The sequence below is a fragment of the Papio anubis genome, chromosome X (genome assembly GCF_008728515.1).
Source record: "Papio anubis isolate 15944 chromosome X, Panubis1.0, whole genome shotgun sequence".
NCBI classification, from domain to species: Eukaryota; Metazoa; Chordata; class Mammalia; order Primates; family Cercopithecidae; genus Papio; species Papio anubis.
The window spans coordinates 1291056-1311608 of record NC_044996.1 but is presented as its reverse complement, the minus strand read 5'-3'; the positions used below and the strand labels follow the sequence as shown (position 1 = coordinate 1311608).

At 59.9% G+C, this 20553-nt stretch overlaps 1 protein-coding gene across 10 annotated transcripts; it reads right to left on the bottom strand.

Annotated features, from left to right (window-relative positions):
- Window positions 1–489: 489 nt before the first annotated feature.
- On the bottom strand, window positions 490–16390 carry PLXNA3 (plexin A3). 10 transcript variants are annotated; one of them, XR_004180732.1, is made up of 35 exons: window positions 16254–16390; window positions 13897–14517; window positions 13040–13579; window positions 12359–12541; window positions 11083–11211; window positions 10912–11012; window positions 10529–10652; window positions 10290–10446; window positions 10102–10201; window positions 9734–9848; window positions 9387–9587; window positions 9084–9180; window positions 8753–8943; window positions 8520–8665; window positions 8330–8450; window positions 8088–8224; window positions 7807–7977; window positions 7450–7543; window positions 7129–7368; window positions 6912–7055; window positions 6599–6833; window positions 6376–6518; window positions 6032–6288; window positions 5863–5929; window positions 5623–5769; window positions 5377–5536; window positions 5110–5213; window positions 4808–4904; window positions 4394–4584; window positions 3914–4083; window positions 3251–3463; window positions 2930–3080; window positions 2748–2787; window positions 1856–1965; window positions 490–711 (listed from the first exon to the last, which is right to left on the bottom strand). XR_004180732.1 is itself a non-coding variant. In XM_031660795.1 (34 exons), the coding sequence occupies exons 2-33, from the start codon at window positions 14488–14490 to the stop codon at window positions 1870–1872; spliced, it is 5616 nt and encodes a 1871-aa protein (XP_031516655.1). In that variant the 5' UTR covers window positions 14491–14517; window positions 16254–16390; the 3' UTR covers window positions 490–711; window positions 1856–1869. The 10 variants fall into 10 exon arrangements, 9 of the variants coding, with proteins under 9 accessions (XP_031516655.1, XP_031516656.1, XP_031516654.1 ...); XM_031660795.1 differs by lacking the exon at window positions 2748–2787; XM_031660796.1 differs by lacking the exon at window positions 490–711 and having other exon boundaries at window positions 916–1965.
- Between the last annotated feature and the right edge of the window lie 4163 nt (window positions 16391–20553).

Below are 20553 nucleotides of genomic sequence, written 5' to 3'. Positions count from 1 at the left end.
TTAGCTGAGATCATGCCACTGCACTCCAGCCTGGGCAACACAGCAAAACTCCGTCAAAACAAAACAAAACAAAACAAAAAACCATAAAAAGTAAAAATAATAAGATTCCATCTCACCTGGCCAGACACAGTGGCTCATGCCTGTAATCCTAGCCTTTGGGAGGGCTGAGGGGTGAGCGAGGGATAGCAGGGGCAGGATTCAGACCAGCCTGAACAACACAGTGACACCCTATCTCTATTAAAAAAAAAAAAAAAAGGGCCTGGCATAGTAGAGTGTACTTACACACCCAGCTGCTCAGGAGGCTGAGGTGGGAGGATCACTTAGGCCCAGGGTTTGGTACACTGAGCTGTGATCCCGCCACTGCACTCCAGCCTGGGCAGAAAGCAGAGCTACTCTGTCTCAAAAAAAAAAAAAAAAGTAAGTGCATGTCACCTTCCCTACCATTACTTGTGGCATTTTCCAGGAGTAGAACTTTGTGGAATTACCATGATGGGTGCCACAACCTTGACAGTACATAATTGTCAGGTTTTGAAGGAGTTGGCCACAGCTGAAACCACTGGAGGGTTCTAAACAGTGAGGCAACATGATCCACCTTATATCATAACAGGATCCCTCTGCTTCCCACGCGGAGAACAGGCTGGAGAGAGCCAGGGCAGAAGCAGGGAGACTGGCATCCAGGCAGAGATGATGGCACGGGAGAGCTGGGTAGGGCTGGTGGAAGGGAGGAGAATCTATCTTGAATCTGTCTTGAAGGTAGAGCCACCGGGGTTTGCTGATGGGTCGGGCATGGCCCTGGACCTCCCCAGACCCTCTGGGACCCTGCAAGGAGTGGTCCTTTCTCCCATAATGCAGCTCTAGCTCATGCAGCATCCACAGGTCTACTGACCTGCCCCAAAGACAGAGCCCCACATGGACGGCATTTTCCCAACATTTAATTAGGAAAAAACATTCCATGAACAAAGAAAAACTCATGCAACTAAGAGGAGAGAATGGGGGGTCTGGGACCGTGAGACAGGGTCAGATTCCTCAGAGGAGGCAGAAGACACGGAATAGTAAGGCACGGCCGCCTTGGCCCCTCAGGGCGGGCGCTGGACGGAGCGGGCGCTGAATGGGGCGGCTGAGTGAGTCGGAGCAGGCGCAGACAACACTGAGGACATTTGGCAGTAGGCTCAGGAGGAGCAGCATTCTGGGGCCCCTAGGCCTAAGTCAGGCCCTGGCACAAGCCTGGGTCCAGTCCTCCAGATGCTCAGCGAGAAGAGGGCCCCAAGGTGCTTGAGGGGGACCCTGTGGCCCAGTGTGGCACAGCCACAATTCTGAGGAAGCTTTGGAGACCTCACCCCAAGTGCCACTGGTACCGTGACCCCGCCTTGGAATGGGTGGGGTCAGCCATGGCAGGGGTGAGGTGCCAGAGGCCAGACCAAGGCTGATAATGCTACACAAAGGAGCCCAGACGGGTGGCAGGGCCCAGGATAGCTCAAGAACAGGCAGGTGAGTGAGGCTGGCGACATCCCGTGGGGGACACATATTTACAGATGGAGACGGAGGCGGAGTTTGATTCAATAAATAGGCAGAGGGATATAAATAGCAGGGAGGGCGGGTCTGTCCCAACACCTGGGCACAGGGCAGGAGGGTGGGGGTATTGCTGCTGCTGGGATGGGGGCTCATCCTGTCACCCCTCCCCCTGCAGGGCCCAAAGCAAGGCACTAATGAAGGGGGCCTGGGTGTGCTGGGGGCATCCTGGCCAGGGTGACCTGCTCCATGATACCCAATCCAGGGCTCAGCCCGGGGACTCACGCTCAAGCCAGCCACTCCCCTGGATGGGAGGACGGCTCAGGACTGAGAAGCCCCTCCTCACCAATTCCACCACCCTTAGCTGTCACTGGACACGAGGTTGATGATCTGTTCCAGTTTCTGCCGTAACTTATGCTTCCGACAAGAGGCATCTCGGTCCAGAGCCGTGAGAATCTGGGGGAGAGGAATCCCCTGGAGCTGGGCTCTGTAGGGGGCGCAGCTCCCGCCGTGCAAAGTCCCCACTTCCCAGCTGGGCTCCTCCCTCCCACACGCCTCACCCCTCCATCCTCCCCCGCAGCCCCTGTACAAACCCACCAGCTCTCCTCAGCCCCAAATGCCCCTCCGACAACAGCACTTTCTCCTCCTCTCCACGGCTAGGGTGCGACCTGGACTCTGGACTCGCCGTGCTGGATCCCCCTCCCATTACCTCCTAGCCCAAGCCTCCCTCACCAGGCCCCCGTGACCCTTGCCAGACCCAGTGGGTGTTCTGCAGGACACCATCCTTCACCAGCAGCAGCGCTGGAAGACAGAGCTGGCCACTGCCACTCCCTGACCTGTCAGGGGTCCTCACTGGCTCAGGTTGCCAGACCCCACCAGGCGCTCTCGGGCATCCTCCCTGCTGGCTGCCGCCGCCTCCCCTCCCCTCCCCTCCACTCTTTGTGTCCTGGGGCCCTGGGCTCAGTGCTTGGGCCACTTCTCCCTCCACACCCACTTGTGGTTTCCCTGTGAGCTCATCCAGGCTCAGGGCTTTAAATGCCATCCACAGGCTTGCAAATGTGTCTGGTCCAGACTCCATCCTAAAGTCCACACCTCTATGTCCTCCTGCCTCTGGCCATTTGTCATCACAAAGCCTGGCCCATCCCTTCCAGGGCTCAGGCCCTTTAACTTTTGCCCAGTGGCCACTTTGTACCCAGCCAGTGGCTTATCTCCTGGGTCCCTCAAATTCCAGCATCTACCTGTGATCCCAGAGAGCATCACCTGTGCCGGCCCCGGGCCCTGGTCAGGGGAGAGACCGTGAACAATCTAAGAAATAGGCTCTGTGTCCCTTCTGTCCCCAACCCTCACCAACCCTCCTGCCTTTGTCACTGACTACACCTTCAGGACCAAGTAACTGGGAGTCTGTGGGGATGACACACACCTCCTGGCGGTACTTGGTGACATAGAAATAGAGCTCGCTGAGTGCACTCAGGACATTGAAGTCGCTGGCATGGAGGCGGGACTGCTCCACCAGGTAAGCATCCATGTCCTGGTCGCTGATGGATGCCATCTTTGCAATGTCTCGATAATACCTGTTGGGACCCTGAGTATGTCACTCGGGCGATGTCACAAAAACTAGAACCCCTGCCCTCACTGCCCGGCCAGCCCCCGGGCTTTCTCCCTGTAGCTAGCCTGCCTCGGACAGGCAGCCCAGGGAGGGGCAGGCCCTGTCCTCTGCCACCCGCAGCAGGGCAGAGCCCACCTCTCCACCCAGCTCTTGTAGTTGGGGATGTCCTTGGCATAGAGTAGTTTGTTGGAGGGCGAGTCCTTCCCCAGGCGGTGCTCGGATGTGGAGCAGGAGTCCATGAAGGTCTGGGCTACCACCGACAGGCAGGCATCCGTGATGCTGTTCTTGTGGATGTCAAACACGAACTGCGGGTTCTTGATCACATTCACCCAGAAGCGCAGCGGCAGGCTGTGGACAACAGAGGGTCACGCCCCTGAGGCTCCCCAGTTAGCCCGGGGGGCCCCTCCCATGTGCACATCTCTTTCCTGTCGGGCTGGCTCACATCTTGTCCAGAGGTGGTGAGAGCAACACATTTAGGGTGAACGGCCTTTCCTCAAAGTCTCAACCCCCTCCGCAGCTTCTCCTGTCACTGCTCTCACCACCAGCATCTCTACCTGGTGTGAGACCCCAGAGCGCAAAGGCCCCACCACCACCATCCCACCCACCTGGGCAGCCCAGCTCCAGGACCGGACGCAATGGGCCCCTTGGCTTGATGGCACTGTCAGTGTCAGCCCCAGGCCAGGCCTCATTCCCTCCTGCCTGGATGCTACTCCAGGCCCTGGGTCTCAGCAGAGCCACCAGCATCTTTCGCCCACCCATCTCCAGACAGGTTGCTGGCAGCCCAGCACAGGGCGATACCAGTTGCTCTTCCAGGTGTGGCGCACGTCAGGGTCGCTGATCTGGCGCTGGTCGGCCTGCTCGTCCAGGAAGTCGAACATGTACTTGATGGCCAGGGGCAGGGCTGAGCCCCGGTGGGCTGTGCTGAACACTGTCTCAAAGAGGTCATCCACGAACTTCTGCAGTGTGCCCTGTGTGGGGCAGAGAGGTCACAGGCTATGAGGGAGCCAGGCTGGGATGTCCCCAGAGCAGGACAGATGGAGGCAGAAAAGTCTGGCAAAGAGTGGGGCTTCCCTACAGGGCCAGTGGCCTCTCAGATAGACCCGGCCTTGATCTAAGGCTCAGAGTTCCCATAGCAAAGACCCTAAGAAAGGCCCACGGGATCCAAATGATCCATGGTCCCCTCCTCTGTAAGGCCGGGACAACCTCTGGGCCGAGGCCAAGGCATGAGGCATCTAAGCATCTGTGCAGAGGCCAAGGTGGCGAGAGGCAGGCCCACACCTTGGTGGCCAGCAGCCGTGTCAGGTAGATCTCGGAGACCATCTTGCTGCCACGGTCCCCCTCACGATGGTCGGCATGGTCGTGGTTTTTCACCAGGTGCCACAATTTGGTGCCCGTCTCCTGGTCAGGCGTGATCATGGGTGCCCGTGAGCGGAGGCTATCAGGGCTGCTGGCTGTGCGGAGCAAGCTCTCTGGAGCAGAGAATGCATGTGACCCTTAGGCCAATACCTGGCCCCTGCCCCACTCTCCCGGGAGCCCAGCAGCCTGTGGGGACCCATCTGCCCTCACTGGCCGACCCTCCGTCTACACTCCACAGAATCACAGACCTCCCGATGGCACTTGGAAGGGGGGCGTTCCCTGGGACGGCTTAAGCAGCCTCGAAGGGCACACGGCCACCACAGTGAGTACACCTACCGTAGCGGCTGAGGGAGCGGGTGAAGGTGAAGGAGTTGGCCATGTTATAGGCAGATACTTGTTTGGGCACCAGTGCCACCAAGGAACCATCTGTCACCTGGAGGCCCCAGAGACAGAGGGGGGCAGTGCAGGAAGCTAAGAAGCCAAGGAGCCCCCACCCACCCACACCCAGGAGGGGAGCCCACGAGTCCAGGGAGAAGGGCAGGGGGAGCGAGGACCACCGCTCCTGTGTCCTGCTACAGCTCAAGGCAGGGTCCTGGCTCCCAGGTGGCCCTGGGGGTGAATGGGCCCCAACCCCTCACCTGGTAGTGGGCCAGTGAGTTGAGCCTCTTCCAGTCACACTCGATCTTAGTGGTGACATCCTCATCCTGGAGGATGATGCGAGTCATGCGGCCCTGGCGCCACTCTGTGGGCCACAGACAGCCCTTAAGATTATGCTGGAAGCCCCCAAGTCCCTGGCCCACTCCTCTTAGAGAACAGGGTTCAGGTGGGGAGCGGGAGAGCCCACGGAGGTCACACGGCACAGGAGGGTATGAGGAGGAGCCAGGAGGAGAGGGCGGGGACCTCACCCAGGTCCATGTCCTCAGCTTTGGGGCGCTGGGAGTACGGAATGCCCTTGTACACAGTGTCCAGCAGCTTATCTTTGGCCTGGGTGATGCTGTCACAGTTGAGAACCTTCACTGGGACTTGGGCACTGCCCTCGTTCTCCGGACACACGCAGTGCAGGGTCTGAGGGGAAAGCGGACCCCAGCGTCAGTCTAGGGTGAGGCCTCTCTCTGCGCCCGCACCTCTGGCCCGCCTGGCCCTGGGCTCACCAGTGTCTTGTAGTCAATCTGCTGCCGGATCAACTTGTCCTCGCTCAGGGAGTATCGCGCCTCGCCCGTGATGGCATCGATTGGGCCCTTCTCCATCTGCTGCTTGATGGCGCAGTAAAGCAGGAAGAGAGGCTCCCCAGCACACTCCTGCAGCCAGTGACAGGTACACAGCTGGCTGCCTGCCTTACCATCGGCTGGTCCTCTGCCACCACCTCCCTGCCGCCCACCCACCTGGCGCACCTTCAGAAACTTATGCAGCAGGAACGTGAACCAGTTGGTGAGCATCTTCTCAGCCACTGACTCTGTCCTAGGGCAAGAGGGGGGTGCCTGGGCCTGACAGAAGTGGGGCTTGGGCAGGGGGAGGGCCAGGCAGGACAAAGGCGTGGCCTGGATAGAGCGAGGCAGGTACCTGCGTAGCAGCAGCTTGGGATGGTTCTTACTCTCCAGGTTTTTCTCGATGAGGTCAGCCAGCAGTTGCTTGAGCAGCCCCGTGGCATAGTCGAGCCGGCTCTGCAGGGCCACCATGGTGAGCGAGGCCACGGTGCCGCGATCGCGCATGGAGAAGCTGCTCTGGGCTTCCAGCGTGTGGATGAAGGTAAGCACGAAGGCGCGGCTGTGCAGCAGCTGCCCGAAGAGGCGCAGGGCCTTCTCCATATTGGGTGGCGTCTGTGGGCAGCAGGAAGTCTCAGAGGGTGGGGTCAGCCCTGAAGGGAACTGGTAGGGGCAGTAGGGGCAGGCGAGGCAGAGGCTCACGTCCAGCTCCTTGAGCACCGGGTGGGCCTCGATGCCCGGGAAGAGCACGCGCACAGCATAGGTCCGGTAGTCCAGGAAGGGGATCTGCACCTCGTCCATGTGGTTAGTCAGCTCGTTGATGTCTGTCTGCAGCTCTGCAAAAGCTGGGGGGTGGAGAGAGGGAGTGAGTGGGCAGGAGGGAGGTCCCCAGCTTCCACACCACATCCCGCCCCACCTCAGGCACCTTCCTTGCACTCCAGAGCCACACGGGATTCCAGGTTGTCCATCTGCAGCTGCAGGCGCTTGAGGGTGCGGTCCGCGTCCTGAGTCTTGCGCTTGTAGGCCACCAGCACAGCTGTGATGGCCAGCAGCAGGAGCCCGCCCCCCGCTGCCAGCCCCATCATGGCCGGTAGGGTCAGTGCCCGCTCTGCCGAGATGTGCAAGGTGCCCAGCCAGAACTCCAGGCCACCCACCAGCACCTGTGGGGACAGGCCTGAGGTGAGCTAACCACCATGTCCACCCTGGGCTGCCCAGGGGGTCTCCCCATCCCCACCTACCATGACAGGCTGCCGGCCAGTCTGGCTGGGTGAGTCGCACAGGAGTTGTGTGTCCGAGACAGTAAGCGCACACGGCTGGCCTCCTATCAGCACAGTGTAGTTGAGGCGGGAGCTGCCGGCTGCTGCGGGAATCAGGTTCTTGCCCTGGGGGTGGAGGACAGCGTCAGCCCAGGGCTCTCCACTTTCCCGCCCCTCCCCACTCCCACCCCGCCCGCACCTTCAGCACCACGTGGGAGCCCGGTTTGACATCCAGCACACCAGAGGGCCCCAGCGGCTCAAAGCTGGGGTCAGGGTAGTAGGTAAAGGAGGAGCGGTTGAGGGAGCGGGCGGTTTGCACGTGGTCCAGCAGGAAACCAAACTCATCAGGGTGCTCGCCTTGCGCCCGAGGCTGGGGCTGCCCAAGAAAGATGCCGGGGGCCTTACACAGCATGGCAGTGTCGTTGATCACCTGACATGTCTGTGGGGACAAAGGTGGACAGCCAGGCATGTGAAGCCATGGGCTGCAGGGTCGGGGTGGGGCGGGGCAGCTGGTACTCACGTTGGTGGTCTCGATGCCGCGGTACTTGGCACGGACCCGGGGCTCCTGGACCGTCAGCAGGTGTGTCCCGCTCACAGTGATGGCGGTGCTTCCGCTAGGGACAGGGCAGGGGCCTCAGGCTCCCTCCTCCAGTGCACCCACCCAGCCCTGGAGAGTGCCTGAGGCTGCCGTGGCAGCCCAGGCCTTCCCTGACCCTGGATCACCTAGTGAGTGGTGGGTACTGTGCGGCCAGGACAGCTCTACCCCCTCTACCAATGAGGGCCCAGGCTCCAGGAGGGGCCCCACTGGAGCTCAGAGACCACTGAGTCCCTGAGCCCTCTGGACACTGCCGGGCTCCCCAGTCCCCCAGGGTCTTACTTGATGATGCTCCAGGTGGGCTCAAGGCGGGTGACGGTCGGGTCCTGAGTGTAGGTGTAGAGGACTCCGGGGCTGGAGATGTTAGCCCGGTCAATGGCAAGTGTGATGGGGGCCTGGCTGGGGCCCAGGGTGGAGACGGGTGAGATGCACACGATCGCCTTGGCATCTCTCCTACATTGGCAAGTGGGGTGCTTGGAGTGGGTGGCCCAGGGCCTTCCACCACCCGTCCCCACGGCGCCCGACACAATGCCCAACCCAAAGCTGGCAGGGCCCCAGCCCACCTTACGAACTGGCACTCGCTGTCCCTCACAGTCACTGTGACCCTGCTGCCAGCATCCAGAGAGCTGCCTGAGATGGTGAGCCGTGTGCCCCCTGACGCCGGGCCACGGCTGGGACTCACTTGGTCAAATGTTGGGGTCTGTGGGAGAAGCTGCCCTGAAGGGAGGAGCCAGGCTGGGCTGCTCCACACGCCCCTTGTGGGAGAGAGAAGGGACAGGAAGGGGGAGGGCCAGCAGCCACGCACCACAAAGCTGTAGAGCTGCTCCGACTGTGTGCGGAAGTCAGCTGAACAGTCACCCACGCACAGCTCCACGGGCCCCGGCGGTGGGCTGGGCACCAGCGACTCCTCCATCTCACACACGATCCTAGGGCTCAGAGAGCGTCAGGGCCGGCCAGGCCACATACAGCCCGGGCACCCACACAGCCGCACTCACCTCTCAGCACTGATGTACTCGGCCGGGATAGAGTTGCAACGCACACCAGCCACCCGCAGGCCCACCTCTCGGGACAAGAGGCCCAGGTTCTCACCCATGATGGTGACCCGGGTGCCTCCCTCCTTAGGCCCCACAAGAGGGTGGATCTGTGGAGCACGATGGGCAGTGAGAGGGTTGGCTCAGGCTCCCAGGGGCCCTGTTGGCAGTGGGCAGGGGTGGTGAGGGACGCTGACCTGCGTGATGTGGGGGTGGCTGCACCGGGTGCCCTTCTGGCTCAGATGCATCCAATTGGTCTTTGGGGCTGGGCAGTGGGTCCGCAGCTGGCACCTGTGCTCTGAGATGCACCAGCCACAGTTGAAGCGGGGATCAGCCTTGAGGCAGAGGCCACAGCTAGGCCGCTGCGCCCAGCACTTGTACAGGAGGGCTGCAGGCACAGAAGGCACTGCTAACGGAGCAGGCAGCCGCAGAAAAGTGGCAAGTGGGGAGCACTAGGGCCCCCAGACCCGACCCCAGCAGTGCCGATTGCCTTAGGAGGCAAGCTCCCTGGCCTGTGCTGCCCTTCACCTCGGAAGCTGGGAGGCTTGTCTATGGGGAAGTCTCCATCCCAGACCACGGAAAAGTCCAGCTCGGTGTCACCATGCTCATCACCTTCATAGGAGTACTAGAGGAAAAGAACCCATGGGACCCCAGATAAGATGTGCAGAACCCCCCCACCAAGATTTTTGCCAGCTATCCCCCTCCTCCAGGTACAGGAATCCCTAGCAGGAGACTCAGAGAGTTCCCTGCCTGGGAGCTGGGCATAGACAAGAGCGATCCGCACCATGCCACAGCCCAGACCCCGAAGGGAGGCAGCGGGCAGGACCTCACCGAGGCATTCTGGCACTGCACACTGCTGCTGTTGAAGCGCACGGCAGGCACCCGCTGCTGCCGCCCCTGCACCCGCACCACGCACTCATAGTTCTTCTGGCCCGACTGCGGCTGAGGTAGGTTCTTAGCCCGCAAGGTAAGAGGCTGCATGACCCCAACGGGGATCAGGAGGTCCCCACTGGGCAGGATCTCAGGGCAGCCCTGGGGAGAAAGCACCTGTCAGCTGCACACAAGGCCACCCTTCTCCAGGCCTAGCCCAGAAAAGGCTAAAAGAAACTGAGAACACAGAAGCCAGTGACCCGCCCGCACCACAGAGCCCAGCCCCTCACACGCGGCGCCCGCCTCACCTCAGGGCTGCGGACCCTGCCCTCCTGGAAGGAGCACTCATGGGGGCGGCTGGTACAAGCGTGGCGGTACTTACACCAGTGGCAGGGGTAGGGGCTGCCAACACAGGACATGCACCTGGGGGGGAAGTGGCTTCAGAAATAACAGAGGAGGCTGCACTGCCCCTCACTGCTCCCCAACAGGACACATCGGGAACCGAAGGAAGAAGGCAGCCATATCAAGGGACAGAGAGATATGGGGATGTCAGGGGCTATCAGCACCTGACAGTTAGCCCCTGATGCCCCAGAAACAGTTGCCCTGCAGGTGTCGCCTGTCCCAGAGGTTCCCTCTATCCCCAGGGGTAGGGGTGGGTGCTGGGCCAGGTACTCACGACTGGAGAACGCTGCAATTGTAGAAGACAAAGTCAGCACCGGCGAACCTCACGCCTGTCTCCTTGGAGAGAAGCTGCAGCCGCACGGTGCGGGTGGCCCCTGCAGCAGTCCCCGGGGGGCCATGAACTCTCTGGGGGCAGGGAGAGGCCTCACCCTGCCCCACCCTGGGCAGCCCCAACCCACTGACCATGCCCTCTGGTAAGAGCTCGGAGCTCCTGGAGGGAGGGTGAGGGGCAGAGCAGTTCACCAGAGGGCAGCAGGATCGCCTCACTCTCCGCCACCTCCTCGAAGGTGCAGCTCACGCCGGCACTGAGGTCCGGCACATTATGCAGGGCGACGGTCAGCTGGGGGAAGCAGAGGGCTCAGGGAAGGGTGCACTCCCAGCACATATGTGCACACCCAGCCCGGCACCCCCAAGCTGCTCACCTGCACCCCAGGCGACATCACTGACACATTGTTGGGCCGGACCCGCACCTGGACACACTTGTTCAGTTCCTCAGCAAAGCCGTGCGGGGCAGAGGCGCCCGGACAGGCCCCTTCGCGGCAGCACCTGCACGGGGTCGGGCCAGAGCCGGTCCCGCCACTGCCCCGAGAGGGCCCAGGCCTGTCCAGCTCACAGTGCCAGGCAACAGCGAGCCTTGGCCTCGTCCCCGGGGGCCTGAGGGACGTCACTCGGGGTGGAGGTTCCGCTCATTAGCTGGAGAAAGTGGAGGAGGGCGGGGGAGGCCGCAAGGGCACAGCTGGGTGTGGCTGGCTCCCCCTGGCTAGTGGGGCCCTCCAACTCCCCAAGCAGGGGCCCCCGCCCTCACCTGTGCTGCAGCACACACCAACCACAGTGTGGGTCCCCGGAGCCCAGGCAGGCCGTGCAGCTCGGGTACTGCTCACAGGTCTCCACTGGAAGCTGGCTCACCTGGAGACAGCCACATCAGCACCCAGCCCGCCCCCACCCCACCACCCACCGCCACCCATCACAGGCCCACCTGCTTCTCACTCAGGAGATAGATGTGCTGGTGGTCCGGGCTGAAGAGCAGGTCTCGGAGGATGGGGCTGCCATCCACCACGGGGACCGTCTCATACAGGTGGGCATCCTGGGAGCCATCGACCCGCACCTGAGCCACAAGACCAGCCTGATGCCACCACAGCCTCCTGCACCTGGGACATTGTCTTCTCCAGCCAGAGACTTTGGAGGTTGTGGCTGAGGTGAAGTCAGGGCCTGGTGGGGTTCAACACTCACACCCACAGCCCTGAGGCCAGAAAAAGGAGGGTGCAGATGCCAGAAAATGCCCTCAGCAGACAGAAGGACAGAGTGATTCATGTTGCCCAGGGTCAGGGGATTCAGGGGAGGGGAAGAGCTAGAGGATGGCATTGATTACGGGAAGGAGGTAGTGGCGATGGTTGCACAACTCTGCAGATCCACAGAAACCCACTCAACTGTGCACTTTAATCGGGTGAATTGGATGGTGCGTGTTCAACAAAAGCTGCTACAAAGAACAAGAGGGTCCCAGGAACAGAGCAAGTGGGACGGGAGAGCTCAGCATCCTTCTCCACAAACCCTTCCCTGTGCCCCCAGACCAACTCTTGCCCTCCTGGGGGATGGCACTGCATCTATGAGGCAAGCAGGATGACAGCACTGCAGTCCCCCAACTCCTACCTATTCAGAATGTACCTGAGTGCTCAGGAGTTCACCTCCCCCTTCATGCCAAGCTACCCCCAGATCCCCAGTGGAAGCAGCCACAGCCGCAGGGCCCATGAGGGAAAGAACAGTGGGGCGGGTGCATGGATCTGGAAAGCCCTCTCTGGGAAAGTGACATTTTGGGTGGGAGGAGAAGGATGGGAAGTAGTGAGCCAAGGAGAGGGCAGGGACGAGTGGGTCCATCCGAGGGATGGGGAGGTTCAAGGGGCAGGGCATTTGCTCTCTTGTTCATTTAACAAAGAACCCAGCAATGACGGCTCAGCCCCAGCCCTGCTCTCGTGGCAGGGAGACCCCACAATAGGTCTGTTCTCTGTCCCCCGAGCCACAGGAAGCTGGCAATTCAGTCCACAGTGGGAACTGGCAACGGTGAGGGTGGGTGGCCGAGGGACCACCCGAGGAGCAGGGCCAGGCTCCTGGGACCCAGCCAGGGAAATCTCCCTCCCTGCACCAGCCATGTCCTCTCTTGTCCTATCCTCAGGGGTCTCCTGTGTGTTCCCACCACCAGCCTTGTCCCATATCTGAGACTGTCCCCACCCCCACACGCCCAGGGCTCTGGGGGCCACCTTCTTCAGGCTGCCGCTGCGCGTGCCAATGAAGACCACAGAATGCCGGCGGTAGGTGTAGGCGGCCACACTGGCCATGCCGTCGGTGCTGTCGGCCAGCAGGGGCAGCCCCTCGATCACGTGCAGGCCTCCCAGAGGCTGGTTCAACACCAGCCCGCAGAAGTTGCCGTTGATCTGCATGGGCTGGTGAAACAGAGGAGGGATCCGTGAGAGTCAGAGCTCCCCGGTGCAAGCACACAGCAGCCAGACGGAGGCTGGCAGTTCCTGTCTCCCAGAAGAGAGCGGGATCTAGAACCCAGTCCCCTCCAGGCAGGCCTGACTGCTCGCCCTAGGGTGCTCCAGAAAATTGGCAGCTATGGAGGGAGACAGAGGAGGGACAGCAGGGAGGGAGGAGCGAAGCCTGGGCCCACAGGACTCTCACTGGCTCGAGACAAGGGGCATCCAGGAGACGGAGCAAGGAGGAATGAGCTAGGAACGGAAGCAGAAGTGGGGCACTGGGCAGGCCAGAGAGAGGGAAGGAGAGGGCAGGGACCCCTGGAAGGGAGAAACAGGTGGGAGGGCAAAGGTGCCACTTCCAGGGCATGGCAAAGCCTGGGACAGGATGACTGGCCGTGAGCCCAGGCCAGGCACGGCAGACCTGGGACAGGGCAGAGAACCAGTGTGGGGTGACGAGGGGCTCACAGTGTTGATGCAGGGCAGCTCCTTGTTCAGCAGCCAGGGCAGGGCCAGGGTGCCCTCCCCGCGATAGCAGGACTGGATACGGCGCCGGATGTGGGCATTGATGTTGCTGAGAGTGAAGAGGCAGAGGATGGTCTGCCGGGGTGGGCTGGCTCGGTTCTTCTGGCCCTGAGAGAAGATGGTGAAGAGGATGTCCTCGTCAGCCGGCACGCCCAGGGCCTGGGCCAGCAGCAGGCCAGGCTTGGCCAGGTGGGCGCTCTGCACTAAGCGGTACTCCACACCACGCCAGGAGCAGCCGATGGGGAATTCCACATATGAGTAGAACTCTGAGTCCCCAGCGCACATGCGCACGATCTTGGACGTGAAGAATTTCTCGCCCGCTGTGTCCAGCAGCGTCTGCTGGGTGTCCAGCTGCAGCGTCAGGAAGTACACGAAGGAGGCGCTGACGAAGCCGTAGATGTAGTAGATGTCAAAGGCAGGGTACAAGGACAGCGTGTCCGAGGGAATCTTGATCTGGGAGGAGACAAACTCATCCTGGTACACCTGGGAAGCAGGCGGAGAAGACAGCATTGGGTGAGGCCCTATGCCAACATCGCAGGCCACCACCAGCTTCCCTCTGCATTCCCCTCCTGCCCAGACGATCACGAGGCCCAGGCCAGAAAAGCTGCATAGGGCAGGGTGATCAGCCTCCCTGCACACAGGGTACCCCCACAGCCTGGGCTCAGGCTGTCGTCCCACCCTCTGCAACCCGTCTGCATCCCAGACACTGAGAAGCCGAAAAGTCCCCTCTCAGAACAGGACTCTTCTGGGAGGCAGAGCCAGGACTTGATAGAGGAAGGAGGGAAGGAAGGCTCACGCACGAGACTGAACATGTCCACGCTGTCTTCATCACTGATGAGCTTGCGGGAGCTCAAGGTGGGGAAGTACTCCGACTTGCCGTCGACAGCAGTGCCCACGAACAGCTTGCTGGGCCCCTGGCCCTGCTCCACAATGACACCAGCCATGGAGTCGGGCTCCTGGGCCCCCGACAGGTAGTGCTCCTTGCGGTGGTGCGGCTCACCCAGCTTGAAGAGGTCGTCCACGCGCAGGAACTGGCAGATGCCCTGCCAGACGCTGCCGCAGGCCACCAGGCGGCGGGCCGCATAGTCTATGAGCAGCAGCTTGTTGATGTTGTCCACGGGGGCCAGGCGGTGGGCACACACGCGCATGCTGGGGGGTGGGTAGCAGCGAGCGTTGTCCTCGATGGGCCCCGTGACATGGGCCCGCAGCTCAGTCAGGTTGGGGGCCAGCTTAAAGACTCGGTTCACTGCGCCCACGAACACCTCCCCAGTCACCCGGTGCACAGCCAAGTGGGTAAGCTTGGTATCTGTCACCACAAAGGCACGGAAGGGCCTGCTGCCCAGGGCCCCCCCCACGGCAAGGAACAGCAGCAGGAGGAGGCAGACAGAGGGCATGGCCGGCAACTGCACCGGGGGACAGGCCTGGGGAGAGACAGTGTGTGGGAGTCAGAGGCCTTGAGCCACAGAGGGCCGGGCCATTCACCCACCACCCCGCCAAAGTCCCAGATGGCCACCGCGACAGGGAGAGAGGAGGGGCCTCCACCAGGGCGCATGAGTGAGCAGCCAGTGAGGGCAGGCTTGGGGGCCATCAATCGTCCCTCAGACCCCGTGCTGGAAAGGAGCCAGGAGGCCTCGCCTCAGCTGGGCCACACCCAAGGGGGCAGCAGAGCAGATGCTGGGAAAGGCCAGGCAGGAGGCCCTCCAGAACTGAGACCCCAGATGCCACATCTCAGAGCCCAGGGCAACCAACAGCAAACAACAGCAAGCCCCAGGCCTCTGGGCTGTCCCCAACGCCTGAGCTGAGGGGAGAGGGAGGCAGGGACAGAACAATTGCAAGCTGGGGAAGAGGGGCAGGGGCAGGAACACCACCCGGAGTGGCACTGCCACCAGGAGCCCTGGGATAGAGGTCTAGGGAAGGGAGGCCTGATGGAGGATCCAGAACCACCATGACCCCTGAAGGGGCCCCAGCTGCCTCCCTGACAAGGGCCTCAGCTGGCTGTCCAGGAGCCCGCTGTCTGGCCTCCCGGATGCAACACAAAGCCGAGTCCCGCCTGCCCCCTCGGCCACGCACCCAGACACACATTATAAGTCAAGCTCTGCTCAGGCACAGCCTGCGCGGCTCCCCCTCCAGACCCAGAGGTTCACTGGGGAAGGGAATGTACAGGAGGCCCCACCTGCTGTTTGGAGTCCCAGGAGCCTTACAAAAGGAGAAGCAATGTCCCCAAATACAGTCAAGGCCTTGGGGAGACAGGACAGGAGCCACAGGGACAGTGCTGGGACTGGCAGTTAGCCCCCAGGCCACACCCAGCCAGCCCCAGGCTGCTAAGACAGCAGAGCAGTGTCTTGGCAGCCAACAGGGCAGGGCTCAGCGCTACCCTCTCAGTGCCAGAGCCCCCGGGGGCAGATAGGAGGTACCCAGCCAGGGCTGGGCTGCAGGAACCAAACCAAGGGAGGCACAGGAGAGAAAAGGGAAAAAAAAATGCATTTGCCAGAACAAGGAGCAGGCCCAGCTTGAAACTGCAAAGTTTCAGCTCGGATTGATCACCTCTCCAGGGCCCTTTTGTCAGCTGGACCCTCATGCAACAGCCGGAGAAGAAAGGAAGACCAAAGAAAAGAGAGGCCACATCCCGTCCTCACCTCCTCTACACACCCCGGGAACACAAGCCTAGGAACAGCTGGGACAGGAGTGGGAGACCGGGGAGGTGGCAGAACAGCCCAGCCCCACTCCAGTGAAGGCAAATTCGGCATCAAGCAGGTACAGCTGGGCCAGCAGAGAGCCTGAGGACGGGGCAGCCCCACGCAGAGACGCGGGTCCAGCGGACGCCCCCCAACACCCCCCACTGTGCTGCTGGTCCAGTTTGCCCGGGCCCCATCAGGGCAACCCTCGGCGGACCTGCTATGGAGCCCTTTAGCGCGGGAGTGGGGAGCGCTGCTGGTCCTCCGAGGCCGCTCCTGCGATACAGCGGGTCCTCTTTGGGCAAGGGGCTGGTCTTGGGGTTGGTGTCCCCACTCACTGCAGGGGCAGGCCAAGGCTGGGCAGGCTGGCGCTGACGCGGGTAGCCCACCCCCACAGGCCGAGTCGGACCCCCGGGCTGCCGGAGCCCCGGGCCCGGAGCTGGCTGGCCCCTGCACGGACGGCGAAGATGACGGCCACCTACCTGTCCCTCTGCTGGCTCCAGGTGACCGCCCTCTGGCCACGTGGACGCGCCCCCGAGCCCCACCGCGGCCCCGCTCGCGCGCCCCTTCGGCCTCGCCCCGCGCCCCGGGCCCCACGCGCGCAGCCGGCGCCACCGCCCACACTGGGCTGGCCTGGGGCCTTTAAACCCGGACTGCACCACCGCGCGGGGGCGGGGCCTGGAGACGCCCCGGCCGAGGGGACGCAACGGGTGGGCGCGTGGGCGCCGCCCCGCGGCCAGGGACCTCGTGCGCAGCCCCGACCCCCGCGACCTGCAGGGGGACCCGCCCGGCCAGCCGACCCCCTTCGCTCGATGGCCGCGTCCGCGGCGCGCGCCTCCCCCGCGCCCCGGCTCCCTGCCTGTGCCGGGGCCGCCTGGGCGACCTGATCCCCGCGCGCGCCCGCGCCGGCCACCCTCAGCCCCGCGCGCCCGCCTTGCTCCCCAACGCCCTGGCGCTTTCTCTGCAGACGCGCCCGGCCACCTGCCACCGGGCGCGCCCGCTGGTCCCGGGCTCCCTCTCAGGCACACCCGAGGATCTGCGCCCCCAGCTCAAGACACGCCCCCGACAGTCTCTAACCTGGAGGGGGTCATGGTGACAGCCGTCCAAACCAGCCCCTTCCCTGGCGATCTCCTGAACCCTGGCCTTTCCTTCCCTTTGCTTTATTTTTCCCTTTCTTTTTTGTTTGAGACTTTGACATAGGGTCTCTGCTCTGCCACCTGGCTGGGCTGGAGTGCAGGAGATCATGCAGCCTCACTGCAGCCTCGCTGACTGCCCTAGGCTCACCACCTCCCAGCACGCAGGGAGTCACCGTGTCCCGCTAAGGTTTTCCTTTTCATTTCCCTGATGACTAATGATGTTTAGCATCTTTTCATGTGCTTGTTGGCCTTTTGTATATGATCTCTGAAGAAATATCTATTCAAGTCCTTTGCCCATTTTTATTAACCATATATATGTATGTATAGATAGATAGATATCTAAGATAGATTTTTTCCCCCCAAATTGAGGTCTCCCTTTATCACCCAGGCTGCAGTGTAGCGGCACTGGATCATGGCTCACTGCAGCCTCGACTTCCTGGGCTCAAGGGATCCTCCTGCCTCAGCCTCCCAGGTAGCTGGGACCACAGGTAAGCGCCACCACACCTGGCTAACTTTTCATATTTTTGTAGAGAGAGACAGGGTCTTGCTACATTGCCCAGGCTAGTCTTGAACTTGTGGGCTTAAGCAATCCTCCTGCCTCAGGCTTCCAAAGTACTGGGATTTGCTGGGCGTAGTGACTCACGCCCGTAATCCCAGCATTTTGGAAGGCCGAAGTGGGTGGATCACCTGAGGTCAGCAGTTCAAGACCAGCCTGGCCAACATGGTGAAACCACATCTCTACAAAAAATACAAAAATTAGCCGGACATGGTGTCATGTGCCTGTAGTCCCAGCTACTCAGGAGGCTGAGGCAGGAGACTCTCTTGAACCTGGGAGGGGGAGGTTGCAGTGAGCCAAGATCATGCCATTGCACTCCAGCCTGGAAGATAGAGCAAGACTCTGTCTTTAAAAAAAAAAAAAAAAAGTACTGAGATTATAGGCATGAGCCGTCGTGCCCGGCCCTCAACTGACTTTAAGTAAAAGATATCACCCTTGATAATGTGTGTGGGCCTCATCCATTTAGTTGGATGGCTTTAAGAGCAAAACCCGAGGTTTCCTGGAGAAGCAGAAATTCTGCCTCAAGATTGTAACACAGGCCAGGCGCGGTGGCTCATGCCTGTCATCCCAGCCCTTTGGGAGACCGAGGCAAGCAGATTACCTGAGGTCAGGAGTTCGAGACCAGCCTGGCCAACATGGTGAAACCCCATCTCTACTAAAAATACAAAAATTAGCTGGGCATGGTGGCGGGCATCTGTAATCGCAGTTACTTGGGAGGCTGAGGCGGGGGGCAATCACTTGAACCCAAGAGGTAGAGGTTGCAGTGAGCCGATATCATGCCATTGTACTCCAGCCTGGGCGACAAGAGCGAGACTCCATTTCAACAACAACAACAAGAAGACTGTAACACAGAAATTCTCTGAGTTTCCAGCCTGTCCTACAAATTTCACACCAACTTGTCAGCCCCGACAATTGTGTGAACCAAATCCTTAAAATAAGCTGTGTGTGTATGTGTCCTGTTGGTTCTGCTTCTCTGGAGAACCAGGACTAATACAGATGTCTTTCCATCTATTTAGGTCTTCTTTAATTTCTTTCAATGATGTTTTGTAGTTTTCAGTATACAAATCTCATGCTTCTTTTAAAAAACGTATTAATATTTTATTCTTTTTTGACACTGTTATAAATGGAATTATTTTCTTAATTTCATTTTGGATTTTGTATAGAAATACAATTGATTGGCCAGATGTGGTGGCTCATGCCTGCAATCCAAGCACTTTGGGAGGCAGAGGTGGGCGGATCACTTGAGATCAGGAATTCGAGACCAGCCTGGCCAAGATGACGAAACCCCGTCTCTACTAAAAATACAAAACTTAGCCAGGCATGGTGGCAGGCATCTGTAATCCCAGTTACTTGGGAGGCTGACGCGGGGGGCAATCACTTGAACCCAAGAGGCAGAGGTTGCAGTGAGCCGATATCATGCCATTGTACTCCAGCCTAGGCAACAGAGAGCAACACTCTATCTCAAAAAAAAAAAAAAAAAATTGATTTTTGTATAATGATCTTTTTGGAGACAATGTCTCACTTTGTCACCCAGGCTGGAGTGCAATGGCATGAACACCACTCACTACAGCCTCGCCTTCCCAGGCTCAAGCAATCTTCCCACCTCAGCCTCCCAAGTAGCTAGGACTACAGGTGCATGCCACCACGCCAGGCTAATTTTTGAATTTTTTGTAGACACAGGGTTTCACCATGTTGCCCAGGCTGGTCTCCACCTCCTGGGCTCAAGTGGTCCGCCCACCTCAGCCTCCCAAGTAGCTGGGACTACAGGTGTGTGCCACCATGCCCAGCTAACCTTTGTATTTTCTATAGACACAGAGTCTCACTATGTTGCCCAGCTAGTCTGGAACTCCTGGGCTCAAACGATCCACCTGCCTAGGTCTCCCAAAGTGCTGGGATTACAGGCGTGAGCCACCGCGCCTGGCCTTAGTCCCATCTTTGTCATCTCATCCATTGGCTTGACCAGATGCACAGGTGTTACCCTTTGATTCCCTTGGCCATCTTTCTAGTTTCAGAGCATCAATCATGTCTGTCTTGACAGCTCTGCAATTTCTCACTCCATCCTCTCAAGCTCTCCTGTGAACTCCAGGCTCCAGGTTCATAGATCCAAATCTCTGCTTGGATCTCAACATACCATTTCCACAAGCAAAGCCTTCATTGTTCACCCCAGACTTGCTTCTCTTCGCATGCCCCGCATCTTAGTAAAGGTTCTTCCTCTTGCTCAGGCCAAAGTCTTGGAGTTCTTGACTCCTCTCTTTCTCTCAAACACTATGTCCTATTCCTCAGCAAATCTTGTTGCCTCTCCCCCCAAAATCTATCCAGAAGCTGATCTTCTATTCCCACCCTGGTCCAAGCCACCAGTCTCTCATTAGGATGGCTGTGGTGGCCTCCTCACTGGACTCCCATGCTTGCCCTCCCCCAGTCCCTTTGCCACACTGCTACAAGAGTGACTGGAAAACTTAAGTCAAGATTACGTCTTGCTCCTGGTAAAAGCCTCCAATCACTTCCTTTATAACACTGACTTCCAGAAGACCTTCTAACTATGACCTCAAACCCAGAAGGCATAGAAGACAAAAGAGCCCAACTAGCTAAACATAAACTTATCGTGTCTAAAAAACACCATAAAATCAATGAAAAACGAGGAAAAGTATTTGCACTATTTAACACAAAGGGGTACTCTCCCTCATATATGGAAGGTACCTAGGATTCTACATATTATTTATTTATTTGAGACAGAGTCTCGCTCCGTCACCCAGGCTGGAGTACAGTGGTCCGATCTCGGTTCATTGCAACCTCCGCCTCCTAGGTTCAAGCAATTCTCCTGCCTCAGCCTCCTGAGCAGCTGAGATTACAGGTGCCCGCCACCACGCCTGGCTAATTTTTGTATTTTTAGTAGAGACGGTGTTTCACCATGTTGGCCAGGCTGGTCTCGAACTCCTGACCTCAGGTAATCTGCCCGCCTCAGCCTCCCAAAGTGCTGGGATTACAGGCATGAGCCACTGCACCCGACCGATTTCTAGATAAAAAGACCAACAAGAGGCCAAGGCAGGAGGATCACTTGAGCCCATGATTTCAAGACCAGCCTGGGCAACA

Excerpts from the sequence above, each read along its gene's own strand:
- PLXNA3 (XM_031660795.1), bottom strand. The coding sequence starts at position 14,490 with ATGCCCTCTGTCTGCCTCCTCCTGCTGCTGTTCCTTGCCGTGGGGGGG. Across the intron at positions 8,225-8,329 it reads AGCAGCTCTACAGCTTTGTG|ACCCCAACATTTGACCAAGT; the intron begins GTGCGTGGCTGC and ends CTTCTCCCACAG. Across the intron at positions 4,905-5,109 it reads ACTCACTGGCCCACTACCAG|GTGACAGATGGTTCCTTGGT; the intron begins GTGAGGGGTTGG and ends TGGGGCCTCCAG.